Raw genomic sequence first — 20,536 nt, 5'->3', positions numbered from 1 at the left:
AGAAAGGGGGGAGAGAGAGATAGCAAGAGAGAGAAGAGAAAGAAAGCAAGAGAGATAGAAAGAAAGAGTGAGAGAGAGAGAAAGCAATAGAGAGAGAGAAAGAAAACAAGAGAGAAAGAGAGAGAGAGAGAGCAAGAGAGGGAGAGAGATAGAAAGAGAGGGAGAGAGAAAGTGAGAAAAAGAGAGAGAGAGCAAGAGGGTGAGAGAGAAAGAGAGAGAAATGACTCTTGATTTAAAGCATATGGCAAAAAGCACCCAAATAATAACAGAGAAAAAAAACCCAGCCGTTTGTGTGTGTGTGTGTGTGTGTGTGTGTGTGTGTGTGTGTTAACTCTTGAACCATTTGCAATAGCTCACCTGTTATTGGAAATGGTTCAAGAGTTCACACACACACACACACACACACACACACACAAGGCAGGCAAACTCTTTCGGCAGCGTGGAGTGTTATCAAAGTGGAGTCGCTGTTATCTGCCTTTTCTCTCAGCGTTTTTGTTCCTGGCTTGTGGCCCAGCAGTCTTGAAGACCTGTGGGAGGTTGGTGTATGTTGGCAACAGCCTCATTTGGCATTGAGGATCCTGTGTTTATGTATGGACAATTGCCTTCGTGTATCTATTTGGAGTTCCAGTGCTTTCCTGACTTGTAAGGACATTTTCTGTTGGCTTCTTTTCTCTTTACCATTATAAAACTGTGTTTGGATTCAACTGGTGTGTCTGGCTTATCTTTTTGGGTTGGTCATAGCTTACGGAGTGACCCAGACAGAACACAAAGGGACTGCCGCTCAGACACTATACTTTTCCACCCACACAGAAAAGAAATTAGAGGGAACTTTGGTTCTGGGTGGCTGAGATAAATACCTGGGCTTTGACATGGGTTTCCTAGCTGTAGTCCTCCTCAGGAAGGAGAATGATCTGGCCCATTGGAGACTCCTTTTGGGAACCGTTGGCCGAACAAACACTTCTGTAAAAAAAAATAACGGCATTTCCAGGTAAGTACAAGTTCTGCCTTATCTGATTTAGGGATGGGCAAGGTGTATCATCTGAAGATGAATATTGAAATTCATATTAAATTTTCAATTCACTTGGGCATTAGGGAATATAGATTACGATCTGCTTACACAACAAAATAAACTCCCCACTGATTGATTAATTAATTGACATCATTATTGGCCATTTTAGATGCTTCCAGCTCTCTCGTGCTGCAATTCCAGTATCAGGAGCCATGGTGGCGCTGTGGTTAGAATGCAGTATTGCAAGCAAACTCTGCCCACAGCCTGGAATTCAATCCTGCCAGGCTCAAGATTGCTCAGTCTCTCATCCTTTTGAGATCAGTAAAATGAGGAGCCAGTTTGTGGGGTAACTAAATAATGTTGGTTAACTAAAAAAACTAAATAATAACTAAATAATGTTGACATTGTAAACCACCCAGAGAGTGCAGTAGAGCAGAGTTCTCCAATGTTTCCCCCCTTGCGGACTGGTGGTGGTAGAGAGAGGATGGATCCGCGCAAGCAGTGGGCATGTGCACCCACCACTCATACAAATGGAGCATGCATGCACATACCCATTGCTCACGAAGAGGGGATATGTGCACACACTTGTCCGCCACTTCCGGGCCCAGTTCTGATCTGCTCAAGGCCTGATAGTTGGTAGCATTCGGGGGTTGGGGGATCCTATTGTAAAGCTCTATGTGGTAGTATATACTGTAAATCTAAGTGCTATTACTATTGCTAATTTATGCTAACTTGGCACTACCACTTTTCAGCATCAAGTGCCCTGCAAAAGTGGGTATGCCTCCTGCTAAGACATACCAGCATGGCTGGAGGATAGGCAGTGGATACAAAATATGGTGCTGTGATTCCAAGAGACAAGCTGCCATGATGGACTGACTATTATTATTATTTTTTATTATTTTATTTTATTTGAGAGGGAAGAGATGTATTTTTAAATGGAAAGTGAAGATAACTAAACATACCCAAGCAGCAACTGATTGAAGCATTTCCCTTATCAACTAATAATAACTGGTGTCAATCATTCCTCCACCAGCCTCACCTGCTTACAAACAATTAGATTTTTCCTGTTCCTGCAGTATCTTGTATCATCAGACTATTTTACTTCATTTCCATGGTGAAATCATAAAATTTGGACAACAAGAGTCTGAAGTGCTGGTATTCTGAAAATATGATATCCTTGCAGAATCTCAAGACTGCTGCAGGAAATACAGGTAGTCCTCATTTAGCAACTGCCTGATTTAGCAATGGTTTGCAGTTCTGAAAGTGATGAAAAAATAACTATACAACCAATCATCATGTTTACAACTTTAACACATCTGTAAAAGCAGGGAAAGCTGAAGTAGGATAATAAACACAATCATGGTTTCACTTTGTGACTGCTTTGTTTAATGGTCAAGCTGCTAGTCTCAATGATAGTTGCTAAATAAGGAGAATCTGTACTTTATTTTTAAATGCCTCCAGATGTTTTTTTCCTTTTTCCTATTCTGAGATATTCAGGTAACAGAAAGCCCAACAATACACCCTAATCATGTCTATTGGGATCTCTATTCCATTTTCTGCCATATTGTTTGTGAGCCAGATGAATTCCTCTTGATTCCAGTGCTCCAAGAACTCACTGCCTGATGGACATCTCTTGCAGAACTCCCTGAAGTTCTTGCTAAGAAGTTCCACAGCCATTTTGGGATTCAGCCGAGCCAACTCCTCAAATGTCATGCCGCCGTAATCTGTTGTTATGGACAGGAGAAGTGGGAAGAACAAGCATGGCAGTCATTAGTGGTTTTGGCTACTCACTTGCGTTGTTTAAGTTATAGGGAAAGAAGTTACAACTCAGATGTAACTCAATGCACCATGAAATTTATTTATTTATTTATTTATTTATTGGATTTGTATGCCGCCCCTCTCCAGAGACTCAGGGTGGCTAACAGCGACAATAAAACAGTGTACAATAGTAATTTGGTATTAGAAATGATTAAAAATCCATTAATATAAAAACCAAACATACATACATACATACCATGCATAGAATTGTAAAGGCCTAGGGGGAAAGAGTATCTCAGTTCCCCCATGCCTGGCAGCAGAGGTGGGTTTTAAGTTGTTTACGAAAGGCAAGGAGGGTGGGGGCAGTTCTAATCTCTGGGGGGAGTTGGTTCCAGAGGGCCGGGGCCGCCACAGAGAAGGCTCTTCCCCTGGGTCCCGCCAGGCGACATTGCTTAGTTGACGGGACCCGGAGAAGATCCACTCCGTGGGACCTAACTGGTCGCTGGGATTTGTGCAGCAGAAGGCGGTCCCTGAGGTAATCTGGTCCGGTGCCATGAAGGGCTTTATAGGTCATAGCCAACACTTCGAATTGTGACCGGAAACTGATCGTCAACCAATGCAGACTGCGGAATGTTGGTGTAACATAGGCATATTTGGGAAAGCCCATGATTGCTCTCGCAGCTGCATTCTGCACGATCTGAAGTTGCAAGTGATTTTGTATCCGGAGTCTCAAGAGGTTCAACCATGCATTTTAGTCCCTCTGGTTCCATTCTTACAAACAATTTTGCCCAATCAAGAAGCAGACTCTAATTCAACCCAGCTAGGTTTGCTCTCTGAGCTGCCTAATGCTGCCCCAGTTCTGAAGAACCAGTTCTTGGGATGAATCTGGCAAACCTGATTTGCTTACACTTCTGAAAACTGGGTAGAAATCTACCTCTAAATCTAAACCCAGGTCAAATAAATAGCACTAAGAGACCTGTAGCAGCAGTGGCCTGTTTCACATAGCATGCTAAGCCAGTGGCTGACTTCCCACAACCCCTTCAGTCACAGATTACCCATCCCATTGTAGCTTAACTGAGCATGCTGTGTATAGACAAATAAGTGTGGATCCACATACCCCCCAAATATATTCCAATTTGCTAACCCTGAAAGGACTCGGATCTTGCTCTCCAATTAAACACTGCTTTTGCTGAGCCAACTCTGTCAATTTACCTATCGGTGGTGCAACAGGCTCCAGTTCCATGAAAATAGAGCCTCCCATGGTCAGATCCTGAATGCCCAACAGTCGCCAGTGTTCTTTTGTCAGCAGGTCAATGTCTCTCATGCCAGCTAAGGCCTGGCTCAGATGCAAGGATTCAACAATCCTTCTGATCAGCCGCAGGTTCTCGGTTCTGTCATATGGCTCTTCTGCATTTGGTTTCTTTTCTTTGCCACTCTATGGAAGAAAATATAAACATATATACACCTGGTTATTCAAAGCAGTGAATGTTGGAATGCTACCCACTGAGAGCTTGAGGCAAATCCATACATTTTTAAGTTTAAGTTTTTAAGTTTTTAAGTTTAAGTTTTATTGGATTTATATGCCGCCCCTCTCCGAAAACTCGGGGCGGCTAACAACAATCATAAACAATGTAAAATAAAATCCAATACTAAAAGCAAATTAAAACCCCTTAATATATAAAAAACCAAACAAGCATACATACAAGCATACCATATATATAGTTGTAACAGCCTAGGGGGAGAAAAAGTCTTAATTCCCCCATGCCTGGCGGCAGAGGTGGATTTTAAGTAGCTTACGAAAGGCAAGGAGGGTGGGGGCAATTCTGATCTCTGGGGGTATTGGTTCTAGAGGGCTGGGGCTGCCACAGAGAAGGCTCTTCCCCTGGGTCCCGCCAAGTGGCATTGTTTAGTTGACGGGACCCGGAGAAGACCCACTCTGTGGGACCTAACTGGCCGCTGGGATTCGTGCGGCAGAAGGTGGTCCCTGAGGTTTTTTCCCCCTCAGACCCTGAGATTGGACTACCGGATCTAGGCTGCAAAAGTGTCAGTGAGATAGATAGGGTCTCCATGAAACTCTAAATATTTTATGCTTCCAAGTGATTGTTGAAACTTGTTTTTTCAGCCCAGATCTTGTAGGCCTATTCTGTGAGTCCTGGGGGCAGTATGTTCGTCCTGTATCCTACCCCTTTCAATGTTCCAAGCTTGTCAGGTTTTTTTTAAAAAAATTACTGATTACTGCCCACCTGGGTTTCTCTCTCTGGTGCAGTGTATGGGAGGCAGCCTCGCGCCAGGTGCATGGGAAGCGCGTGCTCCTCCTCACTGCCTCAGAGTCCCTCTTTTTTTAAAAAAGCCTTAAAGTTTTGAACTTTTTGATTCCCCTCACCTCACTTTCTTCCTTTGGCAGCAACTGTCCTCCTCCTCTTCTTCCTTCTCCTCCGCCCACCCAAATTCCGAGCTTTTATTTCTTTCCTAATGGGTTTGCATGTGTTATTTGCTTTTACATTGATTCCTATGGGAAAAATTGCTTCTACTTACAAACTTTTCTACTTAAAAACCTGGTCACGGAACGAATTAAGTTCTTAAGTAGAGGTACTACTGTACTTCTAATGTCAACAGAAATAGCAATGGTGACAATGAGTCCTCAGAGAGGGGTGGCATACAAATCTAATAAATAATAATAATCCTTGCCTTGTTCCTTCCATGATCTCAATGTTGTTGGTCACAGTCCCAATTATTATTATTATTGCTGTTTCTTTTCTATAAATTGTTTTTATAATCCCTACAAATCTTTCTCCGAAGTCCATATGTTGTAATTGCTGACTCATGAATTGCCAATTCACATTGTCAAATGCCTTTTGAGCATCCAACCATTTTTCAAACTTACAACCATTGTAGCAACCCTGTGGTCCTGTGATCAAAATTCAGACATTGGAATTGATTCATATTGATGATGGTTTGCAATGTTCCAGGGTCATGTGATCACCTTTTGTGATCTTCTGACAGGAAAGCTCAATGGAGATACCAAATTCACTTAACAACCCTGTTACTGATTTAACACTTGCAATGACTTACTTAACAAATGTGGCAAGAAAGGTCCCAAAATACAGAGCAAAATTAATTTAACAAATGTCTCACTTAGCAACAGAAATGTTGGGGCCCATTGTGGTTGTAAGTTGAGGTTTTGTTTTTGTTGCATTATAGTTGAGTCCCTTACTTGTCTCTCCCACTTGAACTAAAGATCTCCATATCTCTCTCTTACCACAAAGTACAGGAACATTTTGTCATCATTCAGAAGAAACTCCTCATAGAGGAAGCTGAGTACCTAAAATGAACATAAGAACACCACCTAAGTAAATGATTTTCTTTCCGTTTCACATTAATCAATTAATCAATTAATCAATTAATCAATCAATCAATCAATCAATCAATCAACCAACCAACCAACCAACCAATCAATCAATCAATCAATCAAATAATTAATTAATTAATTAGCAGTGACTTGATACTGGTCCTTACCCTACTGTTGAATACTTTTTTTCATCCTATTTTTTGAATTGGCAGAAAATTGCGCTATCAGAAAAGTTGATGTTTAGATTGCCAATTCTTATTTTGCCTCTATTGCCTCTTTTTTCCTAATTTTCATGCAACCAATGAGTGAAAAAACTTAGCAGATTTTATTTAACTTGGGTCTGCCTTTGGACAGTTTTGAAATAAGGGGAATCCTGCAGAAAGTACCCATACTTTTCAGAGTATAAGACACACTCTCCCCACTCCCCGGCCCCCCCGTAAAGAAGGGGAAAATTTGGCTAGGTCTTGTACACTAAATGTAGCCAAAAATGCAAAACGTGGAGACAGCAATGGTCTGTGGCAATCCCTGCAGCCTGGAACAGCTGATTCTGGGAGGACAATCCACCCACCAATCATCTGCTCATGCTGAATCAACTGCAATAATGTGCTGAAATTGACCTGGCTGTTTGCTATTTACTGTAAGGACTCAGAGTTTGCTGCAGCAATCATATCCAGAAAGCACACACAAGTAACTGATTCAATAGAATTAAAGAACTTCTCTACATATAATATAAAATAAATATACAGTACCCAAAACAGGTTTTCCAAAGTGGAAGTAATATACAAGCAAAGCATAAGTGAGGAGAGGAGTTTCAGTTTTGAGCAGCAGACTAGTTTACAGCTCATCACAGACTCGGACCCATCCCCAGGCTCCTTGCTGTCTCCTTCCTTGTTGTTCACACAGCAAATACTGTTTCAGTTTCCAAACAGCCCCCAACAGGATCTAGCCAGATGAATACCATGAATACAGGTAGGCAGAGGCAGATTTTTTTTCTTATTTTCCTCCCCAAAAACTAAAATGTGCCTTATACTCCAGAGCATCTTATACTCTGAAAAATACAGTAAATATTGCCAGAGCAACATTTACATATGTGCCAGAGCACATTTGTGCCATGTTAGTTACAAGTAGTGAAGCACCTTTTCTGTGTGGCAAATCATAGGTATTGCATGCATCATAGCCCCAGGAGCTAGCAAAGCTGCTGAAAAATTAGGTTGCTCTGCTTAGGAAAAGGATGGAGATGATGGTCTTCCCACCTTACAGATTTCCTTCTGTGCCTTCAGGACCCAGGGAATCACATGGCCAGAAGGCAGGAGATTCTGTAAACTCTGGAGTGTCGTTACTTTCAGAGGAAGATGCCAGTTGTTGCTCTGTGACAGATACAGCTCACAAATCCTTTCCCCCATCATGTGGCGCAGAAGGATGTTCCCTTCATCAAGTGAGCACAACATCATGCGCAAGAAGTCCTCCAGGTCATGCCACAGATCAAGGAGATGAACTTCTACTGCGTAGTTCCGCCGCAGCAAAAACTCCCTGAAGGGGCGTCCGGCACATTTGTCAGCCGTGAGTACCCAAGGAAGGAAATCTATGCATGGGGAAGACTTGACGAGAGTTTTCAGAGCAAGCATGGAAGGTAACTGCACTACAGGAGTAGAGGAGCGCAATTTGTTGAAGGTGCACTTGTCAGGGAACTCATCAGATAGAGGGGAGGTGAAGAACTCACTTGGGCTGCTTTTAAAGTTTTGTGATCCATCAAAAGACATCACATCTTCAGTGTCCCAGATGAGTTCTTTGCGACGAGGGCTGGGACTTGAGAAGCTCTTTCTGGAGGAGGCCATCTTTTTGGGAATCGGACTACCTTTATTTGATTTGAACTTCTGGCGGCGGCCATCTTTTTTTTTCCCTTTGTGAGAAAGAGTCGTACCTCTGATATGATCCCACAGTTCCCTTTTGTTTTTCAAACTGTAGTAGGATTTTGCGTCCAAACTGCTTTCTCGGATGCTCATCAGAGGCACAGGTAATGATTTCTGTCTATGCCGGCCAATTTGAAGTGAGCGGTCTTGATACTGCTTGAGTAGATGGAGACATGTGGGCTCATCCTCCATGCTTAATTTGCAATGGATGAAGAAGTTGGGGAGCCAGTAGCTTTCAATCTTGAACAAGGCCACTTTCTGCATCTTGTGTAGGATTTCCCTTCGAGTCTGGACTTGATGCCGGTGAAAGGGAATCTTTTTAAGAAGTGATTCTGGGAAGAAGAGAACAAACCAGAAAAAGAAGACTCAGGGATTTCCTTGTTTATGAAAGGAGGAAAAGAGTCTTCCTGAATTCTTTAATCCCACATCAGCCTGTAGATTTCTGATGTTTGGATCAGACCCAAGAAGGCCATAACTGAGCTGTTTTTTGGTACGTCATACCAAAATCTTGAGAAGCTTCTTCTCTGGTAATATTTACTGGAAACTAGAGCATATAAAACTTTTGCTAGACCAATTCTTGAATACAGCTTGTCTGCCTGGAGTCCGCACTATATAACAGACATCAACACAATTGAGTGAGTCCAGAGGTATTTCACAAGAACAGTGCTCTGCTCCTCTGCTCTCAATAAAATACCTTACGTCACCCCAGGCTTGAAATTTTAGTCTTGGACAACTTAGAACTACGTCACCAACGGTCCAACCTAAATGTAGCACACAAAATTATCCATTACAACATGCTACCTGTTAATGACTACTTTAGAAAGCACACAATAGATACAAACTCAAGACAAACTGCTCTAAACGTGTTTGAAAATACAACTTCGGTAATAGAGTGGTCAATGCCTGGAATGCACTATCTAACTCTATTGTTACATCTCTAAACCCCATAACTTTAACCTTAGACTAACTACCTGTTCACCTTACCCCATTCCTAAGAGGTCTGTAAGGGATTATTATTATTATTTATTAAATTTGTATGCCGCCCCTCTCCGTAGACTCGGGGCGGCTCACAACAATAGTGGCAAAACAATGTACAGTGTTCCCTCGATTTTCGCGGGTTCGAACTTCGCAAAAAGTCTATACCACGGTTTTTCAAAAATATTAATTAAAAATACTTTGCGGTTCCCCCCCCCCAATAACAAGGTTTTTCCTGCCCAGTGACGTCATATGTCATCGCCAAACTTTCATCCGCCTTTAATAAATATTTTTTTAAATAAACTTTAGTAAATAAACATGGTCAGTAATAATCTAAATGGTTGCTAAGGGAATGGAAAATTGCAATTTAGGGGTTTAAAGTGTTATGGGAAGGCTTGTGATACTGTTCATAGCCAAAAAGAGCGTATTTACTTCCGCATCTCTACTTCGCGGAAATTCGACTTTCGCGGGTGGTCTCGGAACGCATCCCCCGCAAAAACTGAGGGAACACTGTAATACAAATCTAATAATTTAAACTAAAAACCCAAAATTTAAAAACATGCACACAACACACCATACATAAACAATATAGGCCTGGGGAAGTTATTTCAGTTTCCCCATGTCTGACGGCAGAGGTGGGTTTTAAGGAGTTTACAAAATGTGCATAAGCGCACTAATATGCCTAACATCCCTGTCCTACTGTCTCCATTTTTTCTTACCCATTTACTATGTTCTTATCTGTTTATACTATAGCTGCATCTTGTTCATGTTTGACAAATATCTGTCTGTCTGTCCTGTGTGTCTGTCTGTAACTGCCTAGGTCCATGATGGTGAATCTATGGCACTTGTGCCACAGGTGGCACACAGAGACATATCTGCTGGCACGCGAGCAGTTGCCCTAGTTCAGCTCCAGCATGGATGTGTGCACCAGTTAGCTAATTTTTGGCTCATGCAGAGCCTCTGGGAGGGTGTTTTCAGCCTCTGAAAGTTTGGCGGAGAGTATTTTTGCCCTCCCCAGGCTCCAAGAAAGCCTCTGAATCTGGGGAGGGCAAACAACATGCCTATTGGGCCCAGCAGAAGTCAGGAAATGAGGCAGTGGGGGTTCTCATGCATGGGGCAGCACTGGAGGGGGTCGCATGGTCAGGAGGGCAGGGCACACGGGGGCCATTAAATTATGAGTGTAGGCACATGTGCGTTCAATAGCATGCAAACACAAACGTTTGCCACACAAGGGGAAAAAACGTAGCCATCACTGGCCTAGGTAAATTTTTCTGTGAATTTTCTGCCTGGGAATTTTGCAAGTTCAATTTGAGCATATTTTCAGGGATGCCAGTTTGAGGAAACTCAGATAATCCCAGCATTCTGCTGCAAGTATTTTCTATGCTTCTGATAGCTGAATCTTGTTCTGTGATTTAAAATGTTAAGGAATATCTTAAGCCTACATACTGTATGTACAGATTTGCAACATGACTATACAGTATCTCAAAACTATATTCAAGTACCCTCTTCTAGATGCTAAATGGCTGTGTCATGTGAAACATTTAACTAGTTAAAGGCCTAAGGGCTCCATTATCATGGGTTGGTATGGTCGTTATTAACCTTGGTTGGATCTTTTGTGGTTTTAAGGCTTTTGCATCCCTTGTCTGTTTCATTGGTTTTGTGGTATAATATACTATGTAAATTCAGAATATAGTGGTACCTCTACTTATGAACATAATTCGTTCCGTGACCAGGTTCTTAAGTAGAACAATTTGTATGAAGAAGCAATTTTTCCCATAGGAATCAATGTAAAAGCAAATAATGCATATGATTGGGGAAACTACATGGAGGGTGGAAGCCCTGTTTCCTCCTAGGAGATTCCTAGAGAGGCTCCACGGAGGCGTCTTACCACCTTTTCTGGCCCTGTTTCCTCCCAGGAGATTCCTAGAGAGGCCCCACGGAGGCTTCTCCCTGCCTTTTCCAGTTACAGTTTCGGAGGCATGGGTTTGTAAGTGGAAAATGGTTCTTGAGGAGAGACAAAAAACATCTTGAACACCCGGTTCTTATCTAGAAAAGTTTGTAAGTCGAGGCGTTCTTAGGTAGAGGTACCACTGTATTGTTTCATATACATCCACTGAGTGTTATTCCGGTCAGGCCTACTGAGGGTCGTGGAGGAGAAATCCATTATGTTGAATAGAATCTCAGTGTTGTGAGGTGTGTGTGTTGTGTGCAGAGGTTGTCCATGCAAAGAAAAGGGAAAGCAGATGGAGATTTAAGGCTTTTTGGAAGCATGGATTCTATCTTTGTAGGGAAGCAAGTTATTGGCCTAGATAGATTTTGGTCTAGAAAGTTTTTTATATATAACTTTATATAAAGCATAGCCAGCACAGTATGTAGCTAGAAAATGACAATTCTGACTGTAAGATATAGGTCATTTACCAACAGTTGTATTACAGAGGGTGACAACTGTAGACCCTTCCTGCAAATGGGTGGCCATTAGAATCTGGAACAATGACACATAGAGATCTTGCTGAGATTCATCTGTTTCATCAATCCCAAGTATCCTTTCTGCAGCAAGCCAGAACTTGGTGAGCTCTTCTCCTGTAGAAATTAGAACATTGATTTTGCCACATTGGTAATACCAGATACTAGCAGAATAGTTAAAGTCAGTGTTTCTTTCTTTGCTTTTTTGTAAAAAAAAAAAAGGTTTACCTGTGGAAAATCTTAAGGAAATATTCCTGCAATAAAGCCAACCTCTGGGGTTGTGGTATCGTGGACCTCTGGTATGAGAACATGACCAGAGTAACTTGGGTGGAGTAGAAATTCAATGAATGAATGAACGAATGAGCAAATGAACGAACAAACAAATGAGTGCTATAGATAGTACAGTGATACCTCATCTTACGAACCCCTCGTCATACGAACTTTTCAAGATACGAACCCGGGGTTTTAGATTTTTTTGCCTCTTCTTCTGAACTATTTTCACTTTACGAACCCGCCGCCGCCACTGGGATGCCCCGCCTCTGGACTTCCGTTGCCAGCCAAAGCGCCCGTTTTCATGCTGGTGGGATTCCCATGCTGGGATGCCCCTGCAGCATCACAAAATCTGGAGGTGGGGTTTCCCATGGGGGGGGAAGCCTCAGGGGAATCCCACCAGTGTGGAAACGGGCGCTTCGGCTGGCAAAAGGGGTGTGTTTTGGGATTGCATGCATTAATGGCTTTTACATTGATTCCTATGAGAAACATTGTTTCATTTTATGAACTTTTCACCTTACGAACCTCATCCTGGAACCAATTAAGTTCGTAAGACAAAGTATCACTGTAGTTCTATTGTCTAATGCAGGGGTAGGCAAAGATAGCTTTTCTAAGATTTGTGGACTTCAACTCCCAGAATTCCTGAGCCAATCTTGCTAGCTCAGGAATTCTGGGAGATGAAGTCCACATGTCATAGAAGAGCCAACTTTGCCTACCCGTGGTCTAGTCTGAGAACTTAAATAAGAATAAAAGATTCACGGTTAAAGAAACCAGGCTGGAAATCAGATGTCCTGGATGACTCTGGATCAGTTACTTTCTCTCAGTCTAGAAAGAATGTAATGGCAATTCACTTCTAAAAATATTACTAAGAGTGACTCCAAAGCACACATAGGATGCCAGTTGTGGTTAGATCTTAACTGCTGTATTTTTCAGAGTGTAAGACACAGCAGAGTATAAGCTACACCTTAGTTTGGGAGGAGGAAAATAGCGGGGGGAGGGACTCCCTACCAGGTATTCATCTGGCTAGCATCCTTAGTCTGGTCAGCTTCAGCACATTATTTTATCCCCTGGTTAGGGCTTTAAAAAACCTTATTTGAAGGGAGCAGCAATGTAAAAAAGCCTGCAGAGACTTAGGGTTGGAAAAAACATTCTTCTGAAAAAGCCTGCAAGCTGGTAAGAGCTGGGAAGATCGTTAGTAGTGTTGGGCGAACCCAACAAAGTTTGGGTTCGGCGAACTCACCTGAACTTTGCTGTGAAGTTTAGATGAGTTTGCCGAACCTGAACCCAAACCCGAATTTTTGCTTGCAGCAAGCCGCTGCGGCGTCCTTTTCTGTAAAAATAAACAAGGAGGTGGGGAATTCCCCACCTCCTTTTGCTTCCTTTTATTTTTACATAAAAGGATGCCTCAGCGGTGCTGCAAGCAAAAGGAGGTGGGAAATCCAATGAGGGGATTCTAGGGGTGGGGCTTTGATGTCATGGAGACTCCTTCCACAATGGGATTCCCCACTCTCCTCCCGGGCAGCGGCGTTTAGCGGTGTTCGGCCGAACTCAAACTTTACCCGAACTTTTTAAAAAGTTCGGGTTCTGGTTCGGCATGCCGAACACTGCAAAGTTTGGCATGAGCCCGAACTCTGCAGGTTCGGCTCGCCCAACACTAATTGTTAGCACTTCATTGGGCTGGAAAAAAAGCTTTGAAAAAGCTACATTCAGAGTATAAGACACACCCCAATTTTTAGCCTCTTTTGGGGGGGCAAGTGTGCCAAAAATATGGTAATTGCCTGTTGTTTGTATCAAGAGTCTGTTAAAATGCACTTATTAAGGGCACTTTGCTGTCCGGCAAGAAACATAATTGAATTTAAAATGAGTATAAAGAATGACCTAATGCTGGCCTTAGAGTAGTGGAGCTGATGTGAAGGCTGGTACGATCACAACTAATCTCTTTTGCTGGTTATATCACCCACACCAGGTTTTGCAATGTTTTCTAAAAAGGAACAAGGCAGGAAATACTGCTCAGATCAGGGAAGGTATATTCATCCTCGTTCTGTAGGATTCCAGCAAGAATATTTAAGTTTCAAACAGTCAAAGTTTGGAACCAGGGGCCTTTTCCTATTCTTCATCCATTGATTTGGGAAAGGAATAGTTCAACTCTCTTTAGCCCTGTTTCTCTTGGACGGTGATTTCTGGTGCTGCCTTGTCTACCTGCCATTCCTTGCATGAAGGACCGAAAACGCCATATGCCTCTGCTGCCAGCAATGCATTTCTCAAGCAGCCACTGATCAGCCTTTTTCCATCGCAACATCTCCGCTGCAAAGCAAAAGCAAAGACAATGTCACCAAAGAACATTTTTTAAATGGGTGGAATGCAGTGAAGGGCTACCAAAAACCTTACTACCACACGGTGGGCGTGGTTTATGCAGGATTCTCAGCACTTTCTTTCAACACCTTTCAGTGCAAATTGGGTGCTCTGGGGTGGAGCTCTATTTTTGCTACCCATTTCCCCCCCCCCCGTCTGGGCAGCAGCCCACTCCTGGTGGAATGGCATCCTGCCCCTTGGCTTAGAAGTTACTTGTTTTTCTACCAAAAATGATAAAATAGAGCAGGGAAAGAAGGCAAGTCATCAACTGGGCTTGCTTTCTCCTTCTGTTTCTAAGAATGAAATATTTCGAGAAATATTTTAAAAAGCAGAATATTACAAACACACACACACACACCCCCCAAAAAAGAGAGAAATGGAAATCTTAAGGGAGACAGAAACTCAGTCTCAGTTTCCTGTCCCCAGCAGATTTTTGGTGCCCATTAAAAAAAGACTGGGCCAGCCAGTGTTCCCTCTAATTTTTTTTCGGTGTGGGCGGAAAAGTATAGTGTCTGAGCAGCAGTCCCTTTGGGACTGGGCAGCATAGAAGTAAAAAAATATAAATAAATAAATAAATAAATAAATACATAAGGAAAAAATCCCTTCTTTTTTATTAAAAGAACCTAGTAATTAAAAAAACCCAAAATCCATTACTATTAAAACTAAAACTACCAGCAAAACTATTAATAAAAACAGGTGAGGACTCGGGTTTTTTTTCTGTTATTATTTAAGTGCTTTTACCATATGCTTTAAATCAAGAGTCACTTCTCTCTCTGTTTCTCTCTCTTTCCTGTCATTTTCTGCCTCAATCATTTTCTCATTTCTCTTTTTTCTCCCCTTTTTTCTATCATTTCTCTCTCTCTCTCTCCCTCTTTCTTTCTTTCTTTCTTTCTTGCTCTCTCTCTCTTTCTTTCACTCTCTCACTCTCTTCCTTCCTCTCTCATCTCTCTCCCTCTCTCTTTCTTCCTCTCTCTCACTCTCTTCCTTCCTCTCTCATCTCTCTCTCTTTCTTTCTTCCTCTCTCTCTTCTTTCCTCTCTCATCTCTCTCTCTTTCTTTCTTTCTTTCTTGCTCTCTCTCACTCTCTCTCTCTCTCACTCTTTCCCTCTCTTGTTCTCTCTCTCTTGCTATCTCTCTTTCTCTCCCCCCTCTTTCTCTCTCTCTCTTATTCTCACTTTCTCTCTATCTTGCTCTGTCTGTTCCTCTCACTCTCTCTCGTTCTCTCTCCATTCTTCTCACAGCAGAGGCAGGCGCGCGTGCTCCCCATCCCCCTGCCAGCCTGCCCGGAACATTTAAAATAAGAAAAACCTTCGCCGGCTCGAGGAGGGGGTTGGACTATAGGACCGCCAATGTATTTTTCTATATTCTGGTTGCTTCTCTGCTTCCTCGCTGTGGAGGAAATCAAGCAGCCTTTCTTGCTCCCAGCCTCTCCTCCGACCCGTCCTCAACTCACCCACCAGCTGCTGCTGCGACTCTCGGAAGAGCCCAGAAGATACTCGGTGATCCTCCCGTTCTCTCCCCTTTCTAGGAATGCAGTACTTGATGGTTTTAACCTCTTAAAGGTTAAAAAAAATAAGGACACTCGGGGCAGCGCAGCGAAGCGACGTTAAGGGGATGGCTCAACACCACCCCCTGGACACTCGGAGAGGCGAAACGGCGTTAAGGGGACGGCTCGAGCCCCTCCCATGCACACTTAGCCATGGCGCACTTAGCTGCGTCTTTCAGTTTTTGAACCCTGCCCAGGAGCCAATCGCCAAAGGTAGGCTTTTGCAAAAGGTAGGCGATTGGCTCCTGGGCAGGGTTAAAAAAACGCACGCTGACAGCTGCAGCTAAGCACGCTATGGCGCATAACTCAGCTTACAGGGATCTATGTGGCCAGCCTGTCGACAAGATGAAAGACCTTCAGCTCCGGGCTAAGGGAGTCTCAACCAATCTCATTGTATACTAACAATAAAAGATTTGATTTGAATTGAATTGATTTAAGACATGACCCTCCAGGACATAGTAGTATTATATAGCAGCTGACACATGCTGAAGATCAACATGGTGCAACCTGATCCACCAAGGTTGCTAGACGTCTGAGGACAGAATAGCATTCATACCACAAGAGAAGCGAGCACTGCACAAAGCCAGAGCTGCAAATGCTGCCACAATGATGCCCACATATGTCTGCCCAGCATGTGGCAGAACATTTCATACCTTACCAGCCACCTGCAGACACATTGCATACAGCCCACAAACCATTAGATGTTAAGATCCTCTTCGAACACAATGGACGAACATCAGCTAGCAGAAAAATCGAGGGGTCAAAATTTTTTCCTATCAATCCCTATTCTGATTATTTTGCTCCTGCCCTAGCTTGCCATTGGATGGTAGAGAGCTGGTTCTGCATATGCAGGCTATATTATGTGAAATCATTGGTTGAGCTATCACTTGGTTCCCCCCCCTTTTTTTTCTTTTGCCAGCAATTGATGTAATCATCTGCCAATCAAAGCATTATGTTGGAGGAATGTTTTTGTCAGATATTTAGAGCCATTTAGAGTAGCTTTCTGTCACAACCTGGTACTTCCCTCAGTGCACAGAGTAGCTAATCCATGGAATGGATCAAATTCCCCCAATTTACTCAACAGCTCTTGATAACCAATTTGTTTTGACTGTGAGCTTAGCACAGTACTAAATCCATGTTCAAAAGAAGCCTATTCAGCCCTTAATCATTAAATTGCTTCATAATGTGGGACATGTTCACCTATTGTATTAGGTAGCTTTCCACCTCAGTATGTTTCCATGGGACTGAATGTGGGTTCCCACCACCCACCAAAGTTCTAAACCCACAGTCAAAACAAGTCTGCCAGACAAGTCAGCCAGGGTTTGTTTTGAATGTGAGTTTTATGCTTTTTCTAGCAAGGAGGAAGCCAAACAGCTTGCATTTGAACTTTGGGAAGTAATAGGCCCTTTCATTCAATCCATTGCCTTTTTTTGCAGAAATCTGCAGCTTTTTGCCTTTACAAATTTCCATTAGAAAGTTTGTAAAGCTCTTTGGCTTTACAAATTTCCATTAGAATGTCTTCCACTAATTGTTGAGTTAGTAGTGCTTTTAGGAGTAGTAAAATATTATTGTCTGAGATGGCTCTGCCCTTGAGTAGTTGTTAGAAAAGTTCTTTCCCCCCCTGGACAATACAGAGTCATTGTCTATCCTGCATCTGTGCCCCAAAATAAGGTGCTCGGTTCCCAAAAATTTCACCTTCACCCCCCAACCCCCCCACGTCCTGTCTATGTTAACTGAATACATTAAGCTTCAACTCACATCGTCTTTGATCTGACCTAAACATAGTTCATAAAATCATCCACCACAAGGTCTTACCTGTCAATGCTACTTTGGCTTCAACTGCAACAATACATGAGCACACAATAGATTCAAACTCAATGTAAACTACTTGGAACTCGACTGCAGAAAATATGACTTCAGCAACAGAGTGATCAATGCCTGGAATGCACTACCTGACTCAAACCCCCAAAACTTTAACCTTAGACTGTCTACAGTTGACCTCACCCCATTCTTAAGAGGTCTGTAAGGGCCATGCATAAGTGTGCCATCGTGCCTACTGTTCCTGTTTTACTGTTATATTGTCCAAATTTACCTGTTAATTCTTTGCTTTTTTTATGTGCATACCAATACCTGCTATCTTGTACATGATTTGGCAAAATAAATAAATAAATGATAGATAGATAGATAGATAGATAGATAGATAGATAGATAGACAGACAGACGGACAGATGGACAGACGGACAGATGGACAGACGGACAGACAGACAAATCTCTCACCTGCCTCCGGAGAGCGGATGAAACTGACAAGCTCTTCACAGAGTACATAGTGAAGAAACAAATTTGTTTTGCAGAAGAAAGGCAGCCGATGTTTTTCCATCCAATTCAACAAGCCTCTGAGCTTTGGTACCTGCATGAACCCCACCCCAAAAGAAAAATGAAACCTTTAAAAAAATATCTGCATGATCTGAAGATTAATGCAAGAAAAGAAATGCCATTCTGAAATGCAGGAAACCTTACAAAACTTTATGGCTTGTTTTCTAGAGGAACGGTGACCACATGCGAATGATTCTGTCAGAAGAGAGGACTAACCATTAATTAAAATCTCTTTGCACCTGAGATTAAGCATACTTATAGCAGTGTTTTTCAACCAGTGTGCCGTGGCACACTAGTGTGCCGTGAAACATGGTTAGGTGTGCCGTGGGGAAATTAAACATGGGTCCCCAAACTACAGCCCGCGGAGGCCATTTATCCGGCTCGCCGCCAGCCACCTCCATCCGAACATAAACATTTCCCTCATAGAAACATAGAAACATAGAAGACTGACGGCAGAAAAAGACCTCATGGTCCATCTAGTCTGCCCTTATACTATTTTCTGTATTTTATCTTAGGATGGATATAGGTTTATCCCAGGCATGTTTAAATTCAGTTACTGTGGATTTATCTACCACGTCTGCTGGAAGTTTGTTCCAAGGATCTACTACTCTTTCAGTAAAATAATATTTTCTCATGTTGCTTTTGATCTTTCCCCCAACTAACTTCAGATTGTGTCCCCTTGTTCTTGTGTTCACTTTCCTATTAAAAACACTTCCCTCCTGAACCTTATTTAACCCTTTAATATATTTAAATGTTTCGATCATGTCCCCCCTTTTCCTTCTGTCCTCCAGACTATACAGATTGAGTTCATTAAGTCTTTCCTGATACGTTTTATGCTTAAGACCTTCCACCATTCTTGTAGCCCGTCTTTGGACCCGTTCAATTTTGTCAATATCTTTTTGTAGGTGAGGTCTCCAGAACTGAACACAGTATTCCAAATGTGGTCTCACCAGCATTCTATATAGCGGGATCACAATCCCTCCAGATATCAGCAACAGGAAGAGTGGAGGCACAGGGAACGCTCACTGACCAATCACCTGCTAGGATTCATCCCGACCACTAGCGATGAACCAATAGCAGGCTGCCTCTCATCCACACCCAGGAAGGTCCCCCCTCAGGCTGCTGCACACTTGTCACTGTGTGACCGTGGCGAGTAGTTGAAGCTGCTACTCCTTGCCATGGTCCTGATTTCTAATCCTGGTTCAGGACTGGAGGTAAATGTTGCCACCACTAGATGAAGCCTCAGCCTCAGCTGGTTATGTCTATCCTGATGGCGTATATAGGTATTTGACCTTTTTCTTTTTATAAGAGGCCCCCGCAGAGGGTGATATACAATGCATCACAATGTGTTAGTGTCATTTTGTGTCATTTTGGTTGGTGGTGTGCCTCAGGATTTTGTAAATGTAAAAAATGTGCCGCAGCTCAAAAAAAGGTTGAAAATCACTGACTTATAGTATGGGAACAGTTTCTTCAGGTTGCCATGGCAATGACACCAAACAAAATTTGATCACCATTCTGGAGACTTCCCAATGCTGGTGATGATATAGAAGTCAGAAATACTGGACCTGAATGTTCTCTAAGTACAGAAAAGCATAACAGGAATAAAGAATATGAATTAAGAAATGAAAGAAAGAAAATAAGTCATGTGCCTGTAGAGCTAAGGAAAAGGAAAGGGAGAAATAAATCTGAAGCTATAGATAAGTAACAAAAAACTGGAAAAAGTAGATGAATTTGTTTACTTTGCTAGATTGTTTACTAAATATGGAAAGAGGATGGGTGAACTAGATTTAATAAATCTTATTTTCTTTTCTTTTCTCTTTTCTTTTCCTTTTATTTCTTTTAGTTTACTGCCAGAGTGACCATTCTGATTCCTGGACACTAAATGGCATCGTGCCTCTCTGTGGTCATAAACTACAGGACAATGACCCCTGAAATAATGACACAGAACTGAAGAAGATTCTTGGATGAAAAGCAAAATTTCTTCAAGGAAATCAAATCCCAGCCTTTTGAAAAAGCACCTTTAGGACAATCACACCATCACATTTGCCCCTAAATAGAGAATATAACTAGATAGAATTTTGGACATTGTGTTGAGAAAAAATAATCATTACATGCAAACTCTTCTGGGTTACACAAACAAGTTATTGATATAAGACAGAGGTGTACATATGTGCCTACAAATTCCAATTCACACCATAAAATATAACATACCCATAATAAATCCATAATAAATAACATATCCATAGTAAATACATAATAAATAAGCATATTCTGATCAAACATCTTCTTTCTATCTTGATTTGTCCGGAGACATATTAATATACCGTATTTTGGTGTATAAGATGCACCTTTTTCCTCCCTAAAAGAGGCTGATAATTAGGGTGCATCTTATACTCTGAATGTAACTTTTTTTTCAGCCCTAACTAGCTGCTAACAACTTCCCAACACTTACCTTGCAGGCTCTTTCATTGTTTCTCTCTGTAAAGAATGTTTTTCAAGCCCTAAGTCTTTGTAGGGTTCATTTCATTACTC

At 42.2% G+C, this 20,536-nt stretch overlaps 1 protein-coding gene across 1 annotated transcript in view; it reads right to left on the bottom strand.

Moving 5' to 3' along the window:
* RGSL1 (regulator of G protein signaling like 1) overlaps nucleotides 1-20,536 on the bottom strand; it is a 51,168-nt gene that overhangs the window by 21,983 nt on the left and 8,649 nt on the right. Inside the window, exons 4-11 of the mRNA XM_070748542.1 lie at nucleotides 17,909-18,038; nucleotides 13,934-14,038; nucleotides 11,420-11,581; nucleotides 7,370-8,358; nucleotides 6,027-6,089; nucleotides 3,980-4,202; nucleotides 2,626-2,733; nucleotides 858-960 (exon numbers count right to left, since the gene is read on the bottom strand). Coding sequence (XP_070604643.1) covers nucleotides 858-960; nucleotides 2,626-2,733; nucleotides 3,980-4,202; nucleotides 6,027-6,089; nucleotides 7,370-8,358; nucleotides 11,420-11,581; nucleotides 13,934-14,038; nucleotides 17,909-18,038 — 1,883 coding nt within the window. The remainder of the gene's footprint in view (nucleotides 1-857; nucleotides 961-2,625; nucleotides 2,734-3,979; nucleotides 4,203-6,026; nucleotides 6,090-7,369; nucleotides 8,359-11,419; nucleotides 11,582-13,933; nucleotides 14,039-17,908; nucleotides 18,039-20,536) is intronic.

Source organism: Erythrolamprus reginae, chromosome 3, assembly GCF_031021105.1.
Source record: "Erythrolamprus reginae isolate rEryReg1 chromosome 3, rEryReg1.hap1, whole genome shotgun sequence".
NCBI classification, from domain to species: domain Eukaryota; kingdom Metazoa; phylum Chordata; class Lepidosauria; order Squamata; family Dipsadidae; genus Erythrolamprus; species Erythrolamprus reginae.
The sequence above is the reverse complement of the archived record's forward strand: the minus strand, read 5'-3'. Positions and strand labels throughout refer to the sequence as shown.